The following is a 23,652-nucleotide window of genomic DNA, read 5'->3' as shown; positions in this document are numbered from 1 at the left end:
TGCAGAAACCCTAGGGGTGCCAGGGCCAGCTCTGTCCTGGCGCAGACGAGTATTTCTGTGTCCCAGTACTGGTGAAAGGTGCATTTGGCCCTGCAGTAATCAAGTATATGCAAGCATTAGAGTAACTCAGATACAGATATTTTCATTGGAAACAGGCAACTTAGCTTCTCAGCTGACACCAAACCTCCAGGCGTATTTTCTTAGACACTCGAAGTGATTTTTATTTTTTTTTTCTTGGTTCAATAACTTGTAAAGGACAGCTTCCTAACTGCATTTGTTGAAGTGCCATCTCAAAGTGTGCTGACACGGGGACTGACTGACGCACGGCAAGTTATCAGATGCTCAGAGATGAAGGAAGCAGTAACACAGGCAGCCGTTTCCTTTCACAAAGGATGTGCCACCTTTTGTTTGCCTCTACCTCCATTTCAAGGGATTCTTCAAATAGAGAAGGGACATGTGAACCTGTCTTGCCTGACAATTTTTTTTTATTATTGAGTACCATGATAACTTGGAGTTCACTTGTTACAAGCATTTTATGTAGTGGGTGAAATACCAGGGGAAAGGAAAGAAGTAATACTCTATTTCCTGAAAAACTGTGATCTAAACATATAAATGTCACCGGGTAAGAGTTACCTGAAACAACTGGAAGAGCAATTAACACCAGGTTTTATGGGAAACATTGGTTACCACTATCAGTTTTAATGAAGTGTATTAACTAAATTGTGTTCTGAGTATTCATTCAGCCCTGTTTATGGCACACTCTTGAGTACATTTACTGTTTGTCAGAAGTGCAAACTAGTGAACATATGAGGCTTTAAGACAGGCCATCTGTTAGTCTTAGACCCTTGGATAATTGTCAAACAGTTCTAAAAATAAGCACATACAAACTGCAAGGGGGTGCAAAGGTGATTTTTCTTTAGAGCCTCATAGCAAAGGGAGAGTAGCAACCAGAAATTAAAAATAAAAATAAAAAGGTTTATCTGTAAAGCAAGCTCGCTCTCCTTTTTTCCCCTCTCTCCCTTTTTCCCCCTCCCTCCCCTTCAGTGTGCTGCCCTTTTTTTTTTTTTTTTTTTTTTTTTTTTAATTTAGGTTTTTTCCTCTTGCTCTTCTGGGTCATGGCATCCCTTGAATGCCTCTCCAGTTTAGGATTAGAGCAGCACCAATTTAAGGCTCACAGCTTTCTGTAGAGAGCATAATCTCCAGTGGCTAAAGCAAGGGTCATCTTGTGTCCTCTGCCTAAAGTAATCCCTTTATAAAGTCAAGGCATAAAGATTTTCATCTTTTTGGATTGCTGTTAGAGGGAGATAGTACCTGGGCACGTATGTGTCTGTGCTTATGGATGTATAATGAGGAATAATGGCTGAGAGATTTTTGGACCAGTTTGAATTCAAAAGATGCAAAACATTGTTTGAAAAAAGAATGCTGCAGATGGTATTTCGTAAATATTTAGACACTCTAACTTCTGTTTGTAGCAATTTGGAGGTTTTGTTTTGTCTTTTTTTATATATATGTTCAAATGTGAGACTTGAACCTTTGCTTCAAGTCAACGCCTGAATCTGAGGTTTAGTTTTTGTCTGGCAAGCTGTGCGTGTTGCCAGTCAGTGGAGGGATCGCTTCTCTTGTTCCCCCCAGCCCCACTCCGTAAGGGGCAAAGGAGAGAGAATGGGGAGGAGGGGGCGCAGCCCCAAGGAGTCCCCAGCCAAGACCCTGATCCCTGGGCTTGGAGCTGGACGGGCCCCGAAGGGGTGGTGGAAACCTGAACGGGGAGGTGAGGACGAGGCAGGGAGAGAAACTACCTGGGCTCTCGCCTGGGTCTGGAGGACCTCCTGCATGTTGGGAAAAATGTAGGCATTAATAGGAATTACTGTCCGTGTCACAAGATCAGGCAGCTGTGTTCAGGCATCAGCCCTGGGGTCGGTGTTTTCAGTCCAGGTGGTTTTGCAGTGCCACAGCAACCCCAGTGTCCCCAGGCACTGAGCCGTGGGGGCAGCCAGGGAGGCATGGGCTGAGCTGCCGGCTCTGGAGAAGCGATGTGCGGGCAGCAAGTACTGCGTGCTCCCTCTCCTAAACACCCGGCGTGCTCGCGTCCACGGGTCACCCGATGGCTAATCACCAGTTAAGTTTCACGTTGGCTGTTTGTCGCATGAATCTATTATCTCCATAATTCCTATTGAAATGATTTGAGGAATGGTTTCTGTTCATTTTAATGGGGTTTGGAAGGGGAGAGAGAGGCTTTATAACCTTTCATCAGAGTCCCAATCTCTCTGTAACACTGCAGAAGGCTTCTGAATTTCACTTGAGGGTGGTGGGCATCACCAGCCTTGTTGTGCCATTTCTTAACCTCTGTATAACATACGGTCTTTTAGGTGTATATGATCACTCACACAGACAGTATACCTCTAAGCGGCTGGTACAAAATATCTAAATACATAACAGATGCACAATGGCACTATAGACGGGATGTATTATGGCCCCAAACCATTATCACACCCCTCGCAGTTGCGTTTTATTTTTTTCACCTGCTCCTGTGTAGTACACCTGTGACTTGTTGGCAGTGAACGTCATTGCAGTGTGGGAGACTCCCAGCTTGACTGCCTGGCTTGGAGCTTTGCTCTATCATGTGCTGCTTTTTTGTGTGCGTTTTTTCTCTCGATCTTTATATAGCTTGTAAGAGTTCTTTGAACTGCTGTAAGTGATCATCTTTCAAGCCTGATGCTTTCCTTCTTGACACAGTGCTCTGAAAATGGAGATTGTCGTGCCAGTGTTTTCATAATAATGCATGTAGAAAAACAGAGAAATACTCATTGTAGATGTCCTGCACAAATGGCTTGATCCGCATCCAGAGGGCAGGCAGGGGGTGTCCCCAGGGAAGATCTGGAGAGCAATCAGTATCTACACGGACAATAATCAACCATTCTTTGAAATCTTTTTATTTCCTGCAAAACCCGTCGCCCAGTTCCTTGGTCACAGACACTTCCGCGAATGGTTCATTTGGGGATTGTGCAGCCAGTAGAAAATTCCACTTAAACACTGCGACAGCCCTGAGGCTCGGGGTAGTTGCATTTTTCCCACTGACGTGGCTAACAGAATTGCTATCCATTTTGCATGATTATTAAGAAAAGAAAAGAAGAAATTTTCCAACCTTGTCCTATAAATAAGCTGTGACTTACTTGATCTTGACAGGTGACTTAGTGCTGCTGTACAGTTTTCCAGCTGCAATAATGTCTCAGAATGATGTATTCAGTGGGGTATCAGCTGTGAGCCATGCATAAACCAGGGGGCCTAACAGGAGCTGTGAAGAACCATTTTTACTGTTCAGCTTCCAAATTATGTCCTGCCTCCTGCCGGCCCCCAAATGCATACGAGTATGGATGGCCTTGTAAGCAGGTAGGCATGTGCAAACACACACACAAGCATGCCTGGAGAGGCTTCATTTTTGTGGCTGCTCTATTTTCCTTTGGAAATCGCCATTAAGATTTTTTTTTTTTTAACTCTAACTTCTAGAGTTGAAAAATCACACCCAAGCTGTTTCCTGCCAGCCCACCCTCCTGCTGGAAAGGGGGTGAAGTTTCCTTAGGCAACTCGGGTAGAAGCGTTCCCGTAGTATTGCACGTTTCAAAATGCTCGCTCCCTTCTGGCCTTTATGGTTTCATTCTGCTGCCTGGAACAGCCCAGTGTAGCACTGGAGTGCAAGCTGTTTCTGCTGAGGCACAGGGCATTCTCAATGCTAGGATTTACTTATTTTTCAATTGCTCTGAAAGTCTGGTCAGCCAGGGGAATTTTCTTTGTCTGTGGGCACACACAGAGGTGCCTAATAAAGTTATTTGATAAAGCATGGGTCAAATATGCAAAAGACACGTGTGAGAGAAGAGATATAAGCACTGAACATCTCAGACACTTTCTGACATCTGCAAAGCACAATTCTAATAAGCTGCACACACACACAGGGCAGAGAGAGTAGAAGCAAGAAGATAAGACATGGCAGTTGCTAGTAATAGGAGACAGGTTGCCAGACTTTTTTTGGAAAGCATGTCTGTGTGGTCTGAAATGCATTTTAATGGGTGAGAAACCTATACTGGTTGCAGAGGATACGGACAGGCTTTTGTGGGTCTTCTGAATACACACCAGTGGTGGTTATGCAGTATTTGCACATGGAGGAACCTGGTGGTCTGGTGTTCACAAGCACTTGGGCATGCAGGACTTAAGCATTTGTGCACGTGGCTTGTGCAGGATCTGCTCTCTGAAAGGCAGGGGGAGGATTCAGTGCATACAGGCTCTTGTGTCCGTAGGCATTACAGATGTGTTTGTGAGGTCCTGTATAAAATGTGGCTCTATTTATTAACTGTTCGGTCTGGAGACTAGTCAGCATATTGATTGCCAGTAATGCATGCAAAGGGAATAAATGGTATGTTCCCAAGATATTAAGACAAAATCAAGATTTGCATATGAATTTTTTTTTTTTTTTTTTAAACTGATAGCCCTAGTTTCTCAGCTTCTACCTGACCCAGCTCTGAACGGCTGCAGGATTTGAGTAGAATCTGTTTGTTTCTTTGTGTAAACTCTGGTCACAAACCCGGTATATTCGTTGTATTAGGAGTGTTCAGAACATATTATTAACCCATGTTTGAGGAGGGAGGGCTCACAATGAAAGCTTCATTATCAGATTTAGAGCCACATACCATTCCTTTATTGACCTGCCTGGTGTAATCAATGCAGGAGCCACACAAGTTTGAAATCATGTTCCCTGACTGTAGACCGTGCGTCATGCATCTAGTGCTGATTGTGCATTATCTTTTAAATGACACTGCCTAAATAAGTATGGATTTGTCTACCACGAATAGCCCTTCTTTCGATTTGAAGATGCTAAACCTTTCGCTTTTTTTATTGATACTCAGGATGATCTAAAAATAGAACTGTAATGAAGTGCACAAGAAATGGCCATTGTTAAATGCCAAGGAGCGTGTCTGAGCACAGAGTGGCCTGTGTATTCTTTCACATTTCGTGCTTTCCCAGTTAGGTTTAGCAGACAAGCTTCTTGTCAGTCCTGCCATTGTGTTTGTAGGGCTCCATCCATCCTCTTCGTAAAGCCATTATTTGACTTGAGAATAACATCCAGCACTGCAAAGGTCATTCCTTCTTAAGGCCAGGAAAATTTCCACGTATAGCGAAGTAAAAAGCCATGGGATTTTATGTTTGGTGATGTTAAATTGTCTAAAAGCAAAGTAGTTTCAACTGTCAATTCACTTGACATTATCTGAGTGTAATGCTTTATCCCCGATAAGCTTTCCAAGTCTTTGCACAGTACTTCTGTTTTTTGATTCTGAAATATTTAGCGTCACAGACCGGGGTGTGCTCAGAGGGCTAGTGTTAAGCTAAACAAGGGACAGTTATTTTGTGTTTTCACCAGTTGATTGTATTTAATTTCACAAGGGCTCCTTCTGTGCGTGCGGCAGCTACGATGCTTCTGCCGCCTCTGTGCTCTGTGCTCTTCTGGCACGTTAAAGCCTGACCGTTGTGGTGCGGAGTTTCCTCGCAGCCCGCCTGCCACAATCTCACAGATAACTTTTGCCGTGATTTAGGAACTCAGCAGCACTTCTGACACCTGGTGGTCACTTTTTGGGAGTGCACAGTCCAGAAATGTTCCTGCCTGCAAATGGGGTCACCGCCGCCTGCCCGCCTGGCCCCGCGCATCACGGGCCGCCCATTAGCTCTTTCCACAGACGGTTTTCATCAGGGAGATGTCATCCCTGGATAAAGCAGAGGATCATTCTTTTTCCTCATCAAGATGTAACTGTGGATAGTGTAGAAGGACCAGATGATTTATGAAAAGTTAAAATATCTTACTTTATTTCAAAGCTTCGTCATTGTAAATAAATAATTAGATTCAAAATTCATTTCGTGTTTAAAAACTTACACTTCAAGCTGGTGGACTTGCCCGGCTCTGTTATTAGGCAGATGGAGACTAGTAAAATTGCTTAGGCTTGAAATAATGCAAATGAATTTTTATATTTGGGGATGCTGGGGACTCAGCTCAAGAAAAGCTCACCATGAAGCACAACTCTAGTTGCTCAAACAGTTGAATAACCATATAAATAAAGCTGAGCTTATATGTGGGACTGGGGTTTCAGTCTGCACAGAAAATGTAGGTGAATTGGTACGGCTGTAAAAATACGCTTCCAAGGTTGGCTTCACGATTTATTGGCTCCTGCACAAAATGGCAAGACAGGTCAGCATCCTCTGATGCGAGATACTGCATGATGTGATGACATGAGGCTATTACAAATTTACCAAAAGGAAAAAACGCAACAAAAAAGACTCTAAACTGCTGAAAGAAACGTGTAGAGCAAAGTCTATTCTTTAAAGAGATTTAACTTCTGGTTTATATGTCCAGCCTTTTTTCTGCTGGGTATATTACCCTGGTGCCTGAACTGGCGGTTCAGCTGTTATTGCCGAAGTATTTCTTGGACTGAGAAGTGTGTGTCACAATCTGGTGTCTCTTGCTGCCAGTACTTGCACCCGGTACTAGTGAGAATAAAAGAGTAAAATACGGCAAGGGTTCCCCCCACGATTCAGTTTTGGTTTTGGGTTTTGGTTTTTTTTTTAATTGTTACAGTTAAGGGAATCCCTAAAGGCAGTTTTTGCCCATGAAGTGTTACCACTTTCTTTATATGTATTGAAAGGAAAAAAAAAAAAAAAAAAAAGAAACCCTCATGGCTGTACTTGGCTTGTAGCATTTTATTTCTAAGTTCATGCCAGCATTAACAGATCTGTCAGAACAAAGCAAATGTGTCATATTGGCAGCTGTTACTTATGAGTACTTTTTCTTTATTGCATTTTGTTTTGTAATAATTGAGAAGCTTTTATGTCGAGCTCTGCATAAATGGTACTGAGTAGGAGGGTATGGGCATGCTTTCTATTATTCTGCCCCTCATGCATGTCTCCTTTTTTCGTCTTTCCAGAACCACACATTGAGCCAGCACGCACAGTGAGCCACTGGCACTACAGGACACCTCTCTGCAGAAGACTTGACGGTGGCACAGTGGGGAGGACCATTTGAACATTACATCCAATCAAAGTGTCATTTGCAACCCAGATGTAAAACTCTAATGATTTGGCCATGAGGCGCTGCTATTATAAGCAGCTGGAAATGAATATTAATGGAAGAGATTAAAAGTATTCCATGCTCAGTATTTTTTATTGTCCTGCTTCAGCTAGTGTACTTTAGAGCTTCTGCTTCTGACTGAATTTATAGTGTTAGATAAATCTGCTTTGATGCTGTTGCCCTTTGTTGCTTCTTGTATTATATTGATAGTTAAAGATTAGGTGTGATTTTTTTCTTTTTTGTTAACTGCTTTTTAATTGCAATTTTAGGTAACTGTGCATTGTGATGTGATTGCTTGGCTATTGTCTGAATATTTCTTTTTAATTTTTTAATTAAAGACTAATGCTTTGATTGGATTTGCCAGTTCACCGGACAGTGATTAAAACTATGTAATGAATATAATCGGTTTCAGTGCAACTGGATGGTCTGCTTTATAAATGTGACTTAATCTGATTGCAATAACTAGTACAGTTCAATAAAGGGAATACATGAGCTTAGCGTCAGAGGTTGTCTGTCTGTCAGTGCACGCTGTATCACCACTGTTGGCTGATGTGTGTATATCACAAAGTGATGGCTCACCCGATGGCAGAGAGCATTCTGCGCCCCAGGAGAAAGGAAGATTGGGAGAAAGCGAAAGCCACGTTCCTGTGTCTGGCGTTGTGTTTGCTTCTGGATGCACCTCCCAGGCTCCCATGGTAGCTTGAGGTGAGGTAAGAACATCTAACTTGAATCTGGGCATGAAAAGGCATTGCTAGCTTATAATACTCTTAACTTTTACTCAAGTCAGCAAGAATGGAGGGGACCTGGTCTATAGCTGCCTTGACCCTATCTCTGTGCTTCTTTGTTTCAATTAAAAAAAAATAGCCTTCTGGATTGTATACAAATGCACAAATATTGGATCAGGCCTCAGGGACCTTGGTAGGAGACTGTATATTTCAAGCCTGTGGACTTCTAGGCCCACAGGTATTGTAGCTCTATGTAACTGCTATACTTCTGATGCTTGAAACTGCCATCATGCAGCCTAACAGCTAATTAGCAGGCTTTTTTTTTTTTTTCTTTTTAAACATATCATATGGTAATGAGATAAGTTGTATCTCCAGTCAGAGAAACAGTCATTTGAAAGACCATGGACACCTTTGGAAAGTCAGTGAGATGCAGTTCTCATGGTATCTCCTGCTTGAATGAATCATAATCATCATGACAGATGTTTAGCAGTTGTGACAGCTGTAATGATGTGGTTACCCATTCCCACCATGTACAAGGCTTTGCGAGACTGTGGCATAGGAACATGCACAGTTAGAGCCTTTCAAAATCGCTGCACTGAACTAGTGCACAACTGGTTGTCATTGTACTGTGTCTGGGCTTGCAGCATGTAAGTGATACTTTGTAGGAAAAATGTTTTCAAGGACATGTAGGCAATGCCCAAATTAGTTTATATAGTGCATTTATTAACAAGTGCAAGGGCACAGCTTGTTGACACTGCAGACGATGTTTTCAACATTTAGATTCCTGCTGATGTTGATAGTCATGTTGCACACACATAGCTCCTTCAAGACAGTGGGACATCCCGCAGGTAAGGGAAGGCTACTGGGCATAACCGAAGTAGGGTCATCCCTACAGCAGGAAGCACCAGAGCAGGTACAAGTTCTAGCTTGAGAAAAGTTTCACCTTTCTCAAAAAAATGAAGTAATGTCCCATTTGGGGTAAATGATAGGTATGTTATTCATTCTGCCAGTTATTCTGCTGAAATAGCATTGCGTGGACAGTCAGAAAGAGTTTAGGCTCATAATTTTGATTTGTGATAAATTTATGAATACTAGTATAACAAAACTAGGAATGACTTTTCTTAATTCCAAAGAGGACAGTTCTGTTTTCATCTAGATAATTCTCAGCTCACTGTTTATGCAACAAAATCATTGTACTAAAATGATCCATTTCTAGAAAAAGTGTTAGCTTTCTACCTGATTATTTCTCCATAAGCCATGGCACAGATGTTTATGGGCTGAAAAAATAGCTAATGTAATCACCAATTCATTATTCTCATTCATAATGTATGCATACTCCTAACTCACAGGCAACATTTTAAGATGGGAAAAAGAAGTGTGTCTTGCAGTACAGGCTCATAGACGACAGGCCCTTGCAAGAAAAGCTAGCCGGGAACATACATCAGCTGCTCCGGTAACAGCTCCTGTGCCATCTTCTCCAGGCTAAAAGCAAGGCAGCAGGTTCTCACTACGGAGATACTGAAAAGGGAGGCTCTTTGCTGGCACTGGGTTTGGAATGATGCTTGATCACTTCTGGGCAGGCCTTCAGAAATGAAAAGGAAGATGTAGGTTTCTATCTTCAGCAAAAGGTTCTGTGCTGGGAATCCCAAGAGTGAACTGATGTTTCCACGCAACTCTGAGAGCTGCTTTAGCAGTGCCGTACTGAAGCACATGCCTTTGTCTCGCATCTCCCTGCTGACTAGTTAAAACTAGGTGTATATTCACTGTGCTGAGATGGGGAACTCCCCATGTGAGGATCCTATTCTGAGTTGCATAATTTTCCCCACCTGTACTGGAAACGTGGGCATGGGGCCAGGTTGCTGGGGTCCACGCTCAGCTTGGCAATGCCAAGCAGGCTGGTGTCTACGCTACGTGTTGCATCTGCCTTGAACCCTGACCAGACCATGGGCAGGGGTGGAGGAAAGAAATAGTTTGGTTTTCCACCAAACCTTGAAAAGCTAGGGGACCCCAAAGCATGAAAGTGAGGGCTGTGGTCCTGCTCCATCTTCTTCATCCCTTCTGGTATATGAGCTTCATTCCTGAGCAGCACAAGTCAGGCCGGAGAGAGGGGTTGGACTGTGCCCCTAGGGCTGGGAAAAAATTGAGCTGTGGTTGTCTTCTGCAGGTGCTCTGGTATCTTACAGTACTTGGGTAACATTTGAACACCAATGGACAAATTCTGCTTTTAAAAATTTTCTAAGACCATATGTTCAAAAGTGCAGGGACTTGCCATGAATCTGCTGGGTTGCTTTGCAGTATTTTTGATACAACCATGCCCATACGAACAGTCGTTGTTATAGTCACAGGACGCACCATGCCAAGGGATGGTGCTGTCTTGGTATCTGCTTTCCTAGGGGCCGAAGAAATGCAGTTTGGGTGTGGGGGTGAAAGCTACTGCAAGGAAGCAGAGGGAAAGCCATCACCCTTCTGCTCCTGCTGTGGAGCTGCATCGGCGACGCTCTGGACTCCTGCAGCTCCCAGGGCTGGTCCTTAGCCTATGCCAGGGTGCAGCGCCGTTGCCTGACCCTTTTTTCCAAGGCCTGAGCCTCCCCAGGCAGGGCTGCACCAGCCAGGGCACCGGGTGGCAGAGCTCTGCAGCGCAATGTGGGGCCTTTGTCTGGTGGTTCCCCTGTGACTGCTTTTTCTGTGCCGCTTGTCCCACTTGGGAGTGGGGGCAGAGCAGCCCTGCACTGGTACAAAACACAGCTTTGCTGGCATAGCTGCAATCACACCAGGGAGTGCTTCGCCAGCGTATAGTATATAGTTCCTGTATCTGTTAAAAGCTCCTAGGGAAAACAGAGCCTAACTGCAGGTGGAGAGAGATAATATCACAGCTTCTGGTACATGTTTGAGGTTTCACCCCCGTTTTCTTAGTGGCCAAGAAGTGCTACAGAAGGCATTTGGAAAACAGTCAGAAATGTTGGCTCCTATATGTCAACAGCTACAACAGGTTGAAAATGGGATGGAGTTCCTTTCTGTAATTCCCATAATGTTTCCCTGCCTATCTGTGTAAGTCGCAGCTCCTGTGCGGTGGTGTTGCAGACACGGGCTGGCACAGGCTGCTCAAGGCGTGGGCGACACGGATGACTCACAGGTAAGTGCAAACCAGAATTGCTGAAATTCTTGCTGAGGATGGGCTTTAGGCAAAAAGTCGGTTTATGATCTGAGTGGCATTAGGGCCAGTACAGTGTTGGAAATGGTGAAAAAAGTTTTAAATGTATAAAGAAATGTTGTATAGACAATTTAATATCTTCCAAGTTTAGGCAAATTCTGAAATATAAATTCATATTAACAACGGATTAACAAAGGACTTGTATTTGTAGCAGTCCAGTCTATTAGCTCTTACGCATTGAATGGTCTTTGCATTTAGCGTCACTACAACCCACACATCCAAAAAACATTGAAATATTTAAAGAAGTAGCAACCAGTACCTACAGATGATATATTGTCTGCGTAGTCAGCTTTACACATTTGTGTTTTATTCAGTGCTTCTGTAGATATTTGTCTGATCTATCACCTTCAGCAAGGGGTCACCACCTTTGGTCAGGTACCTTAGAGTTTTGGAAAAAGCAAGTACTTAGCCCATTGCCTCCAAAAGGGAGAGAAAAGAAAGTTGGGGCCCATTTGAGGGAGTGACTGACTGATCATTTTGTACTGGAGCATCTTTGAGTGGGCTGGGGAAGGTCACCCCGCTGAGCAGCAGCTCAGAACGTGAAAGGGAAAAATCAGGAGGGTGAGGGGGCCAAGGAGGGTGTCCCTCCACAACCTTCCTGCCCTCCAGAGGAATTAATGGAAAATCCACCCTCTGGCAGCCATTTCCATTGCAGTGAATCTGCACGTCCCATGTCCCAAGTGCACATCTCACTTTCTCCTACCAATGTGTAAGAGCAGATTGGCTTTTGGTGTGTTTGGCTTTTAATGTGTGTAAATCACTCTCTGGTACGTACAGTGAAGGCCTTTCTCCTGGTCTACAAGCAGTCTCTGCATTTTGGCCCACACCCTAAAGCGGTGAGGTTTCTGCAATCCCCTCTCCACCACCTTAGAACAGCCGACCACCTTTAGCTACGTTTGACAGAGGTGCAGAGGTCTGGGGATACTGTATCCCCGCGGTACGCTTGCAGTAGTTAGCCAGGATAAGAACAACGCCCTGCAAGTGCCGTCATGGAGGACAGCGTGTGAGCTTAACACAGGTATGGCCACAGAAACCCAGGTGGTGGGAGCTGCAGCGGCAACCAGGCTGTGGAGCTGATGGGAGCTTGACTTGTTATTATTCATCGCTGTGTCTTTTTTCTTTTCTCCCCATTTTTGCCTCTTGTGAAATTTGTTTGTTCTTAGTTTTACGTGTCTTCATGAAATTGCTGTCAACCTCACAACTTTAAGATCCCTCTCCTGCAAACGGCAGCCAGGGCTTGCCTTTTGATCTATTTACCTGTGAATTATTGTTACTTTCCTGAGGCTTAGCAGACTAGGTGACAGAGGGAGACAGGAAGAGTACAAAGGAGAAACACCGAGCACCCCCAAGAGAAAGACAAGCCGCTCGCTGCATCACCTACAAGACTGCTAAAAAAGTACGGCCTTCACTGCCCTAATAAGGACCTGCAACTTAACCACGCGAGATTGTCCTTTTCTGAGGAAAAAAGCGAAGCATCTCCCCCATGTCCCGGGGTGCCAGGGAGGAGGGGAGGGGGCCGGGGCCAGCCTTCCGCCGGTGCAGCACCTCGCACGGGGCCCGGGCCCCTCACCAGGGCCGGCCCTGCCCTCCGGCAGCTCTGCCCGTCCTGCTGGCCGCTTCTCCCCGAGCCGGTGGCGCGCCGCCCCGCTGCTCTCCGCGGCTGTCCCCTTCCTTCTGCCATCCCCGGCCATCTGCGTCCCCGCGGCAGGCGGCCGCTCCGCCCCGCAGCGCCGCTGACCCGGCCCGCGCCCCCCGCAGCCCCGCGGCCTCCTGCCAGCGGGGAGGACGGAGCGGGGGACGCGGGGGCTCCCGGCCTGCGAGCGGGGCTGCGCGCCTGGGGACGCTGCCGCAAGGGCCGCAGCCGGCGCCGGGGCCTGGCTGCGCCTCGCCCGCCACCTCGGTGGAGGAGGGAGAGGGCCCGGGCCCCGCGCAGGGCTCTGCTGCCTCAGCGGGCCGGGGAGGGCGGGGGGGAGGCCCTGCTGCGGCTACGAGCGGACCTGGCCGAGCTCTGCCGAGCGCCCTCCCCCAGGCTGAGCCGCGGCGGGGGCTCCCCGGCCTGCCCGCGGGCTGCCGGGCCGCCCCCGGCCCGTGGGGCCGTCTGCCTCGGCCTCCTCTCGACAGCGGGGAGGCTGACGTGCCGCTGAGTCTCTTCGGGGCTTTTTGGGGGGACCGAGACTTTTTTGTTTGTTATCTGAAGCGGGCTAGTTTTCTGCTGGATGAGGGAGCTGAGCTGACCCGCAGGTGGGCCGGAGGCGGGAGCCGGGCGGGGGTCTGGGCCAGCGCTCGGCCCCCGCGGCAGCCTTGCCTGTTGGGGGGATTTGCCACCCCGTTTGTGCGTGGATGTCACGAGCTGCTCTGTGAGAAGCGTCACGCTTCAAGCCTGGTTCTGAGGGCTTTAGAGACGTCAAAGCCCCCAGGTACAGAAATGTCATGAAAGTATTTTTACTGTTTCACCCACACCTGGTTTTTACTACTTGGTCTGCATTTAGAGCACGGTGGTGTCAGCCTGCTCCAGGAGGTTGGAGGGGCGATGCAGAGTATTTACTGAATTGTGGAAGAACATACAGACTAGGTTTTCTGGATTTTTTGCTTCTCCTGACGTTCCCAAGCGTGTGTTGGCATTTAAAGCCCCGTACAGTACAGACGGTATCCTCAGGAAGCGGGGACTAGAGAGCTAGTGCATTGCGGGACTCCTCCGTGTGTGAGAAATCCTCCTAAAAAGGGCATCGCCTTCTGAAAAAATCTAGCCCCAAAATCTTTTAGTACCAACTAAAATCTTGCTTCAAACTTAAAAAAAAATACATTTATCTATGTCTTCAGTTTTACGTGACGGGAAAAGGTACCTGGCCCCCAGCGTGATCCTTCCCTCACAATAAACGAGCGAGGAAACGAGCCCTCCAAGCTGTGCGTGCCGAAGCCATGTCCCTGAGGTGCTGGGCTCTTCTTTACCCGGCCTTTAATTTAAAGGGGAGGGAGAGAGAAAGAACATCTTTTTTCCTGGTTGAAAGCAACGCAATAAATAAGTGCATCTTCTTCTTCTTCCAGTTGCAATTTATAGTCACTGTTCCTCAAGAAATTGGCTTCTATGCATGAAAGCTATAAAATATACATGCCATTTGCAAAAGATACAGCTTCTACTGTACATTTTCTGGTTTATTCACAAAATATCTCGGTGTAAGCCTGCCGTAGAGGGAGGGTTAAGGAAGTGTGCAAATGAGCTCAGCTAATGCTTTTGTAATGGTGCTAAAGAAATGGTCAAGAGCTTCCATTAGCCTCGTGTACCAGAAACAATTTGGGTTGCTAATGGGGAGCGACAGATTTTTCACCCAAAGTAGGACCCAGAAACATTTTTCTTCATGAGGGCTCTTGTGGCTTAAGACTTGATCAAGTGTTGCGTAATTCCTAATAAATATGCAATACGTTATATTACAGTGATATCCTCAATGCTTAAACACTCAAACCTGGAAGATGAGGCCTCACCTGAAAGGAGAATGAGGTCTGGTGCACAGACAGTGGAAAAAGAAGTGGATAGACTGAAAGGAGAAGGTGAGCAATACCTGACTGTGGCAGGGCCAGTGGGTGCAGTCCATGAGCTTAATTAGTTGTGCCTCACTCTCCCTAACCAGCCTGATAATGTCTGTGATGGTGCCAAGAGCACTTGTGTTTAAATAAAATCCCATCTTTCGCTCTGGTTTCAGCATTGATGCCGAGGGGGGTGTGTGGGTGCAAAGCAGTGCCAGGGAGGCTCTCCAGTGAGCGAAGCCATGTACGTGATTTCGTGGCTGTTGTAGGTTTGTACCGGTTGTTCCTATTACTAGATAAACCTGGAGTTTTGGCAATAGCCGTCTGCCATGTATACTTCTCATCTGCTCCCTGGCTAGTTGGGATTTTTTTTTTTTCAAATTCCAGATCTCTCTTTTTGCTTTTTGTACATTCCCCTCCCTCGACTCTCACCCATACCCCCAGCAGTGGCACCTGCGTGGGCCACCAGATTTACAGTTTGCCAGTGGTCGTGCAGCGACTGTGTGGTAAGAGTAAGTCTGACGCAGAAGAATCTGCTGGTTTTGGTGTGGCTTGAGAAGGGTTACCTGACAGTGGGCAGAGGCACAAGAGTCCTGCACTTGTAAACTTTTTTAAGGCTGCAGATTGATTATTTGATGAAAGGACATAAGAAAAGGGGAAGCTGAGATACCTGGCACCCCGCTTGGGAGGGGAGGCAACCTTTGCTGGTAGATGAGATGTGTTTGTACTAGCAAACAGGAATGCTAACTCACCTTGTCTTATTAAGGGGTTTAGCACCCTAACAGAACATAAAATGCAAATTAAGTCCAGAGTCATCCCTGCCTCCCGTTTTTCATTTTGCAAAGTAATTCCAGTTATTGATACATTACATCAAAGAATACACTAACCTTCTTTGCTTTCTGGGAACTGCCAGAAAAGTGTGTTTTCTTTCATGTTGCACTGCAAATGTGTACACAACCATTTCCCTTGACTTCAAGGAGTTAAATATTCACACATGTAAGGCACACTAGGATCAGAGCCTTAGGTAATCTAATGATACTGGATAACTTGACTGTGCATCATTAGCTCAATGATGCACCAAGCTCAGGGAGAGGAAAAAACCCAACAAACCAACCCCCGAACCCTGAAATATATTTGTGTGTGTGAGAGAAATCTGGAGGGAGGGGAGAGGAAAACACTTAATATGTCTACAGTTCATTTAAGATGCTGAAAAAACTATTTTTTTCGTCAAAAATGTTACTGAGAATAGAAACACAAAATGAGAGAAGAACCAGTGATGAATCCAAAATACCCCCATGGCACGTGAACCCCCATTGGAACAAATGGAGAAGAAGTAGGTGCTGGAAAATATATATTCAAAGCAATACGGACACATGTAAGCACCAGAACTGAAAATTGGGTCTGAAAAAAACCCTCTTTTTTTGCAGAGCTCTGCGTTATTCCTTTTCCAAGACCTATCGGTCCATCCTATTCAGCCAGAGCTCCCTAGCTCAGCTGTATGTTGCTTTGCCCATAAGGGTGTTGAACAAATATTTTGTATCCAAGAGAGACTCATTAATGTCTTTCAAACCGGATGCAAGTTTCTCATTATTCTTCTGCATAGGTCTAGTAATGGGAGCCTCCTCTAGAGATGCCCTGCGCAGATGTCTTTAGGCAATGTTGATGGCATGAAGCAGGAATTCTTTTCACTGAAAGATTTATAACCTTATAGCCTTTCCAAGCCTAGGCAGTGCATGTGGACTGAGAACCAGCAGCAAGGGTTTTCTGACTTCTGCACTATTCTCTAATACTGACTAGCCTGGAGAAATCATTTTGGTCTAAATTTTTGCTGTTCTGGGTTCTCAGTATGAGGAATGAAATGTCAGGGGTTTTTCAAAGGTACTGAATGTTTCTGACTCCTATTTGAATCAAAGCTGCAGGTTTTGAGTCCTTATTAAAACAAAACCCAAAAAACCCCCAAAGCCCCAAGCCCATGGATCTTAATTCAGGGCCCCCCCAAATCAGAAGCCACTTTGAAAGACATGCAGAAGCACAGAACAGCCAATAGATTTCCATATCCTGCAGGGTTTTGGCATGAATCCCCTTCTTTGGTTCCAGGCAGAAAAAAACAAAGAGACGTCTGTGAATAGGACCTCGCTGGGTGTCCAACCCTCTGAGTGAAATTTCCTGTGTAGAGGATGGTCTCGGCCTACATTTTCTAGTTATTACATAGAATTTGTTTCCTGCTAAGCTAGAAAAAAAATGTAGAAAAATATAAAACCTTCAGTGAATTCCCACCTTACAGAGCTACTTCAAGCTGTACAGGCAGAATTTGTACGAGAGGAGTTGACATTGAATTGGGTAGTTCAAGAGAGACACCAAAGCTCAGCAGAGACATCCTTTAAAAATGATGTGTCTCGTCTGCAATATTTTGTAAGTTGATCCAAATCAGATTTTGGAGTAATACCATTAAAGTCAACAACCAACACCCAGGATGAATCTAGCTCTTAAAGTGCCATCCAGGCTCCTTGAGAGACACACATCCCAATGACTCCTTTAGCAGTCATTAAACCAATTATCATCCCAGTCTATTTCCAGCAATTATCATCATAGACTTTTGGGGTTTAATCAGCTTTTTAATTGACCTGTGAATAACATAGGAGATACAAAAATCTCCCCTGATACCTCAGGTGTAACTGTTACACACTTAGCATTGCTGTGCACATGAAATAATTTACAACACAATACTGATTTGAGGCTGGGATATGAACAATGATATTCCTATAAATTAAAGACAATAAAGAAGAAGGAGAGGAAGTAGTAATCCATAAATAGAATGTTACCATGATTGGTGACATTGCTTCTGGGACTTCCTTGGCCAGCAAACTTTGGAGCTGGAAAAAGACTTTTTTTTCTAAAACTGTATGCAACACAGAATAAATTGTGAGTGACACAAAAAGTTTTGACCATCTCTTAAGTGCTACAATTACTGAATTGAGTTGCAGAAATGTCTTCAGACAATTGCTTAGGACTTTAAAAAGAAATCGGCCATTTAGGCATATGTCCCTCCTGCAAGCAACTAACTTTTTTAATACCACTTACCTTGGTACAGCATTGCAAAGTGGCCTGAATGCAGCAATTTGCGGGATTTGGCACTGTGAGCCCCGCAAGCACTTAGCAAAAGCAATTGTGTAGCTCTATTGAAAATCCCGCATATCATGCTGTGGGGAGCCAGCACTTTTTATCTGTCGGCACTGTTGGTGACAAATATTAAAATAAAAAGTATGACACTATAGGTGCTTCAAAATTCAAACTGCAAGTTTCCTACTGCGGGACTTCTAACCATGTAATAAAGTGCAGGGAAGAAAGCAGAGTTCAGACCCCATGCTGTAATAAAGGGAAGGAAATCTTAAGTGTTCCAATACATAATTCATTCTCTTCTGAGACTTTCTACCAGGTTTCTACCAGTAAAGATTTTAATTTGTGCCTAGATGATACAATCTATAATTTCTCTTTTACCTCCAGAGACAGCTGGGAGAGCGCTGGGGCAGACCTGCTCTTTGCGGTGGCTGAAAGCAAATGGTCACAACAGGTCAGAGAGCTCCTCTGCAGCTGGTGAGGGTGTGATGGCCCCACAGGGCCAGCCTGGGCAGAGAAGCAGGAAACCCCCATCTTCTGCTTGCTGTGAAAGTGCCTGCAAGAAAGTCACCACAACAGTCAGTGAGTTTTGTTTGTTTTAGAAATACTTGCACCTTAAATAATATCTTACTCCAAGGATCTCAAAGCACATAGCAAACGTGGCTGAGCCTCGGCTTTCTGTGGGGAGGTAAGTCCCTGTTCCCACTTCTCATTTTGTTGTATTTCCTGATGACTTGGAAGTCTTTATGGCTTTAAAATTTTCTTATTAGCTATGATATTGAGCATTTATGGCTTTGTTGTATAACTATTTTTAACTGTACTTTAATAATATGTTATGTAAATAACAGCACAATAATCACAAGAAAAGACTAATGAGAAATTAAAAACACCTTTGTGTGTGGGGGGGGTACACAGTGCATCTGCATAAGCAACAAGTTACTGAGAAGGTATTGCCCATATAAATGTATCCCTGCTAAAAGTCCAGTAAAATTACTGCATTTGTATCAGGGATAAATTTGGCTCAACTGTGAGAAGAACGCATGCATCTCACTCTGCAGTGGTCATTTAACCTAAATTATATACATTGATCTGTGCACCCCCCTGATGTTAGCATACAAAATTGACTGGATTACATATTCAGATGTAAAGTTACAGCAAAATTGGCTTTGACCTATTTACATTTTCTAATCCAGCCTCTTAAGTCTAGTTATTTTCTTTCTGAACCCTGATCTTATTTCATTCCTTCTCAAATGCCTTCTTAGGGACTGACATCCATTTCATCCCAAAACGTGATGCCTGGTACAGTGCTTGGCATTCAACACTTTAGAGACTGTTGCCTTAGATGTGGCTTGGTCCTCCCAGACATGGCTATTCTGGCAGCAGTGCTTGAAATCATGGGATCTGTGCACCCTTGCTATCTTTTCTAGGAGGAAGTCCAGGAATAGTTTGCATACTCAGTCTTTAAAACATTTTTATTTTATTTTAATAATTATTTTTTTACAAAACAGTGCTAGAAGCTGGCACCATGTCCTGCCCCTTAGTCTTTACTGGTGTTACAGTTTTGCTCTTGCCAATCCCATTTTCTACCCATGCTTACAATATGTTTAATTTGGTCTCTACCCACACTTATTTAGAATATCCCTTCATTTGATACCATCTGAGGGGTGCCTTAGTGTGGCGTTTAGCTTTTCAAGTCATGCTGTTGCATTAGTGATGATCTAAAGATATGAGGCAGAGTTTACAACGAAGAACCAACATTACTTCTCTAAGTGAAGTAATAATAAAAAAATTAAAAAAGGACAAACTTTCAGGTGTTAAAGCTATCTCCTGGGTTTTTTTTTCACAGTCATTAACAAAGCTTTCAAACCCTATCCCCCTCCTTGTGTAATACTAATCTCTGCAGCTCCCCTGGCCTCTTTATGGAGCCAATGTCCTTCACTGCATCGAGACTGCCATCCCTGTTTCTTAGGACAGCATCCCGTCTGTATGTGTCACCGTCCTCACCCTGAGCGGTGTGCAGCAGCTTGTGCAGACTGCTGCGGCACAGTTCTGCCACGCAGGTTATGTTGTGCTGATTGTGTGTGGCACCATCTTGCTGAAAAGAGCAGTTGTGTCAATCTGCTCTGCTTTGAGTAAGAAAAATTATGCCCCCAGTGAACTTGCTGAGAAGGCTCCTATCGATGTCAGGGAAGTCAGGGCTTTGGACTGCAGATATAGGCAGTTGCTATGATAGAGGACATCACGTTTCCATTTGGGTCTCCAACAACATAGGATAGCGCATCAGCAGCTAAAGCAGGGTGCCAGGGTGCAGGCTCCCCGCGCTGTTCCCCATGGTAGCACAGCAGTGCTGTCGCACAGCAGAACGGGGTGCCACCAAAGCAGGGTCTGGCCCTGTTAACAAACCTTTGCTAGAGCTGCTCTGAGAAAGCGCAGGTCCTCGGTTCCCGTGCCTAGGCTTGCTCTTTCAAGAAAATATTAACATTATTCCATGCTGCTTTTTAACAGCTCTTCAGGGTTGGGAGAGAGCTAGCTCTGATACCTTAGTACAACAAAGACTAGTAATTAGAAGTATGAACCTGGTGCAGCTGGGTCGAAATGTGTTAAAACAAACAATTAAAAATAAAAAAAATGGAGCACCCTCTGCCTACTTCAGTTTAGGGAAAAGGCCTCTCTGACTCTACCTGCTCTGAGGCTACATTGAGGCTCTTTGACTCTGCTCTGAGACTTGCTGACACTACTGATTCAACACTGTATCAAGACACTCCAACTGTGATCTGAGACCTGGAGCAGAGCAGGAGCATCTTGACACAGTGTCAAAACAGTAGTCAGAGCGCATGGACGCAGCACTGAAAGGCTTTTTTCTCCCAAATGAAAAGGAGCTGGATTATTTTCATCTTTTTTTCCTTTTTTTTTTTTTTTTTTTTTTTTGTAATAATGGTAGCTTTCTCTTAAATAAAAAACCCCACAGTTTATTTGCAGGAAGAAAGGGTGACATGTTCCCCCCACCCCTTCTTATTTGATAAAGCAATGTGACAGACAATGGCTTCACTGTACAATGCACTTCACTAAAGCAAAGTTCTTTGGCTTTGGAGAAGTAAAAGGCTACATTTGGAAAACATGCCAACTTAGGAAGCAAAAGGGGTTAATCCTTTCATGATACTGCACATCAATCATCTGTATCTTTGTGCATGTTTCTGTTTGCTGTGTATTTTGGAATTGCATCTTTGTACAGTAACATTCATTTGATCCGACTAATAATTTGGGACATAGTGTTGCTCACCACTCCGCCCACAAAATTCAAGCTATGGCTTTTGGTAAGAATACCTAGGAATTCAGATATTTGAGTGTTGACCAATATTCATCAACAAAAGAAATCAGTTCAGTTGTCAGAATGTGGCAATGCCTGCTGAGACAGGTTTCTTTTCTGCAGATGAAGTGGTCTTAATGTTACACGGACTGTGACTTTATAACAGGTTAAACTCATTTACTTAAAAAATGAGAACATAGTTGAATTTATTTTTCCTTGCTGGGGTCACAGGTACCAAGGAATTAGCAAAACCATCTACTGAATGTTTTATAGGTGGTGGTGGTTTTGCTGAATGTTAAATGAAAACAATCCATTAAAATAAAAAATGAAAATTCTTTTTGTTTCCTTTTCCTCTTGGGCCTTCCCAAAAGGAGGTCGACACCGACCCAGTTTGAAAAATACTTACCTAAGCCAATCACTGCCCAGCATGTATTCCCTTGAGCAACTTAAGTGGGCATGATGCCATCTGAACAGATGGGCATTACTGTAGGCAACCAAGAGACCATGCATGTGAATCAAGTATGGGTGTTTACAGCATCATTTCCCTGATGAGAATGTCAAAATGGCAGCCCAGTCCGAGCCTTTGGCTCAGTTGAATTGCATTTCACTCATTCAGCTCTAAAATGGACAACTTCACAAAATAAATAATTAACGTTAAGTTGGGTGGTCATGATTTTACTTCATAGAATTGGGCAGAGTAAGTGGGTAATGGACTCACTGAAAATAATGTGCCTGACTCCTGTCTGTACCAAGAAGGCTTGCTATTTTGTAAAATGAGGGCAGAGAAGCCCCCACGTCTGTGCTAAGTATAACATAACAAACAGGCAGGCATATGAGTACTACAGATGTACTCCAAAAAGAAAGAAAGAAACGTTTTCACATTTTTTTAGGAAGGCATCTTATGTCAGATCAAAATTAAAACAGTATAAAATGGGACTGAGATGTATAATGTATTTGAATAATATACCAGTGCAAGGTCAGATCCTTAAAGTTACACATATTGAATTAGGATTTCATTGCTGTCCTGAAGAGAGAGCACAAAAATGTTGCAACAGTTTTGAGTCCACTACTCAGTGTAACTCCTGTATCTGTTGAATGAAGTGATTTCTACTAAATTATCATTGGAAGTTCTCTACCATCTGTTACAAAGACTTTAAGTACAGAAATAAAGACTGGAATTTGAATACTAAATCAACAACTTTACCTACTTTAACAAAAAAGACTATAATATATGTATCCTGGAAGCTTGATTTAAAGTATGTTTCTGAAATGCTGCAATTATTATATTTTTCTTTTGATGATCAGTTGTATTTTCTTTGCACTGACTTCTGTGTGGTTGTGTAATACTCCCTGCTTATGTAGCCTTCAGATTTAGATTTCATAATCTACCTAACTTCTTGCTTTCCTGAGTGGCTAGTCAGCCTGAATTTGAAGAATTGGGATGCTGAACCATCAATATCAGGTATGAAATACTTGAATACATATTTCTTTCAGGAATAATGCAACATCTTATTGATAATAGCTAAAACTCCCTGTGTTTTAGATTTGAATTATTTGTTCCTGGTTTTGGTTTTTTTTGAAAAATAATCTAATATCTGTTTGGGAGATTTCTAGGAAGTACCTAGTGAGTTTTACATCTAGTCCTATCCCTTAGCTGGGAAATTCAGGAAAAAAAAAAAAAAAAAAGGCAGCTTTTGAAAACCAGAAGATTAAACTGAAAATAAAAGTAGTGCTTTTCTAACACTTGGTTGGAACAAAGAGTTGGAACAAAGAGTATCTAGAGTGTGTCTTTTTCTGTATGCAAAATATTTCAATATTTTTCTTATTTCAAGCTCTCAAAATCAACCCTTTCATTTGTCTTCTATAATGTGTTATGATGGCTCCGACTTCTGCCATTAGACTTGCTAAAATGCTGTTACCTTGTATTTCATTTTCTAGGGAGTGTAATGTTTATTTTCTTGCTTGATGTCATGGTAACAGAAACACTTCCTTTATATGATATCTAAGTTTGTGTTTTAAATACAAGCAGGGCAGGTTGGAGATTGCTGTATATCCCATGTGGAAAGACAGCACTAGCTTTCTGGGTGCCAGCACATACTCCCAGCTGTTGCTGTTGCTCTAGGGTCACAGATGCATCTCACACTGAATCAGTTAAAAATGCAGTAGCTCTGCTTGGGGACACAAGCTCAAATTTTCAGGGCCTGATTATTCTGTTAGTTTCGTATGTGCAATTCCCACTGAAGTCAGCAGAAGTAGTACATGCAAACCTGACAGGCTAATTTGGAGCCCAGAACTGCGAAGGATGTAATCATACATTTGATTTCTGCAGGTACTCAAGGTCTACTTCTCACCCATCTCCATGATGTTAGGATTTACCACAGCTTTTAAGGATTTGAATGGATCAAAAAATATTAGGTTACTTGTGATATTTTATTTTCAATGATCAGGGGAAGAAAAAGAGATCTGAAGTATGTGAGCTCATGTTGGACAAGCCCAGAAAGAAAAATGTGTTCTACAGTGCTCTAAAACTGAGCTAAGAGTAATACAATGTATGGCATATTATGTACGGAAAAGAAATGTGGGACCCTGAGGGATGAAGGCAAACTAATCAAAGGAATAGCTAATGGCCTAGAAGGAGAACAGGGAACAACCTGGTTCTTATGGAGCC

The 23,652-nt window shown here is 43.8% G+C and overlaps 1 protein-coding gene and 1 long non-coding RNA gene across 7 annotated transcripts in view; both read left to right on the top strand.

Moving 5' to 3' along the window:
• Positions 1-7,594, top strand: part of ZNF423 (zinc finger protein 423) — a 238,302-nt gene extending 230,708 nt beyond the window's left edge. For all 4 annotated transcript variants that reach the window (XM_030025260.2, XM_030025259.2, XM_030025261.2 and 1 more), the window contains one exon: positions 6,960-7,594. In XM_030025260.2, coding sequence (XP_029881120.1) covers positions 6,960-6,989 — 30 coding nt within the window. In that variant the 3' untranslated portion in view covers positions 6,990-7,594. The remainder of the gene's footprint in view (positions 1-6,959) is intronic.
• Positions 7,595-22,211: 14,617 nt separating this feature from the next.
• The window catches only part of LOC115345818, a 131,197-nt gene continuing 129,756 nt past the window's right edge, over positions 22,212-23,652 (top strand). For all 3 annotated transcript variants that reach the window (XR_003924938.2, XR_003924937.2, XR_003924939.2), the window contains exon 1: positions 22,212-22,446. This is a non-coding gene — a long non-coding RNA (uncharacterized LOC115345818). The remainder of the gene's footprint in view (positions 22,447-23,652) is intronic.

Source organism: Aquila chrysaetos, chromosome 9, assembly GCF_900496995.4.
Source record: "Aquila chrysaetos chrysaetos chromosome 9, bAquChr1.4, whole genome shotgun sequence".
Lineage (NCBI taxonomy): Eukaryota > Metazoa > Chordata > Aves > Accipitriformes > Accipitridae > Aquila > Aquila chrysaetos.
Note: the sequence above shows the minus strand (reverse complement) of the source record. Positions and strands in the feature narration are given on the sequence as shown.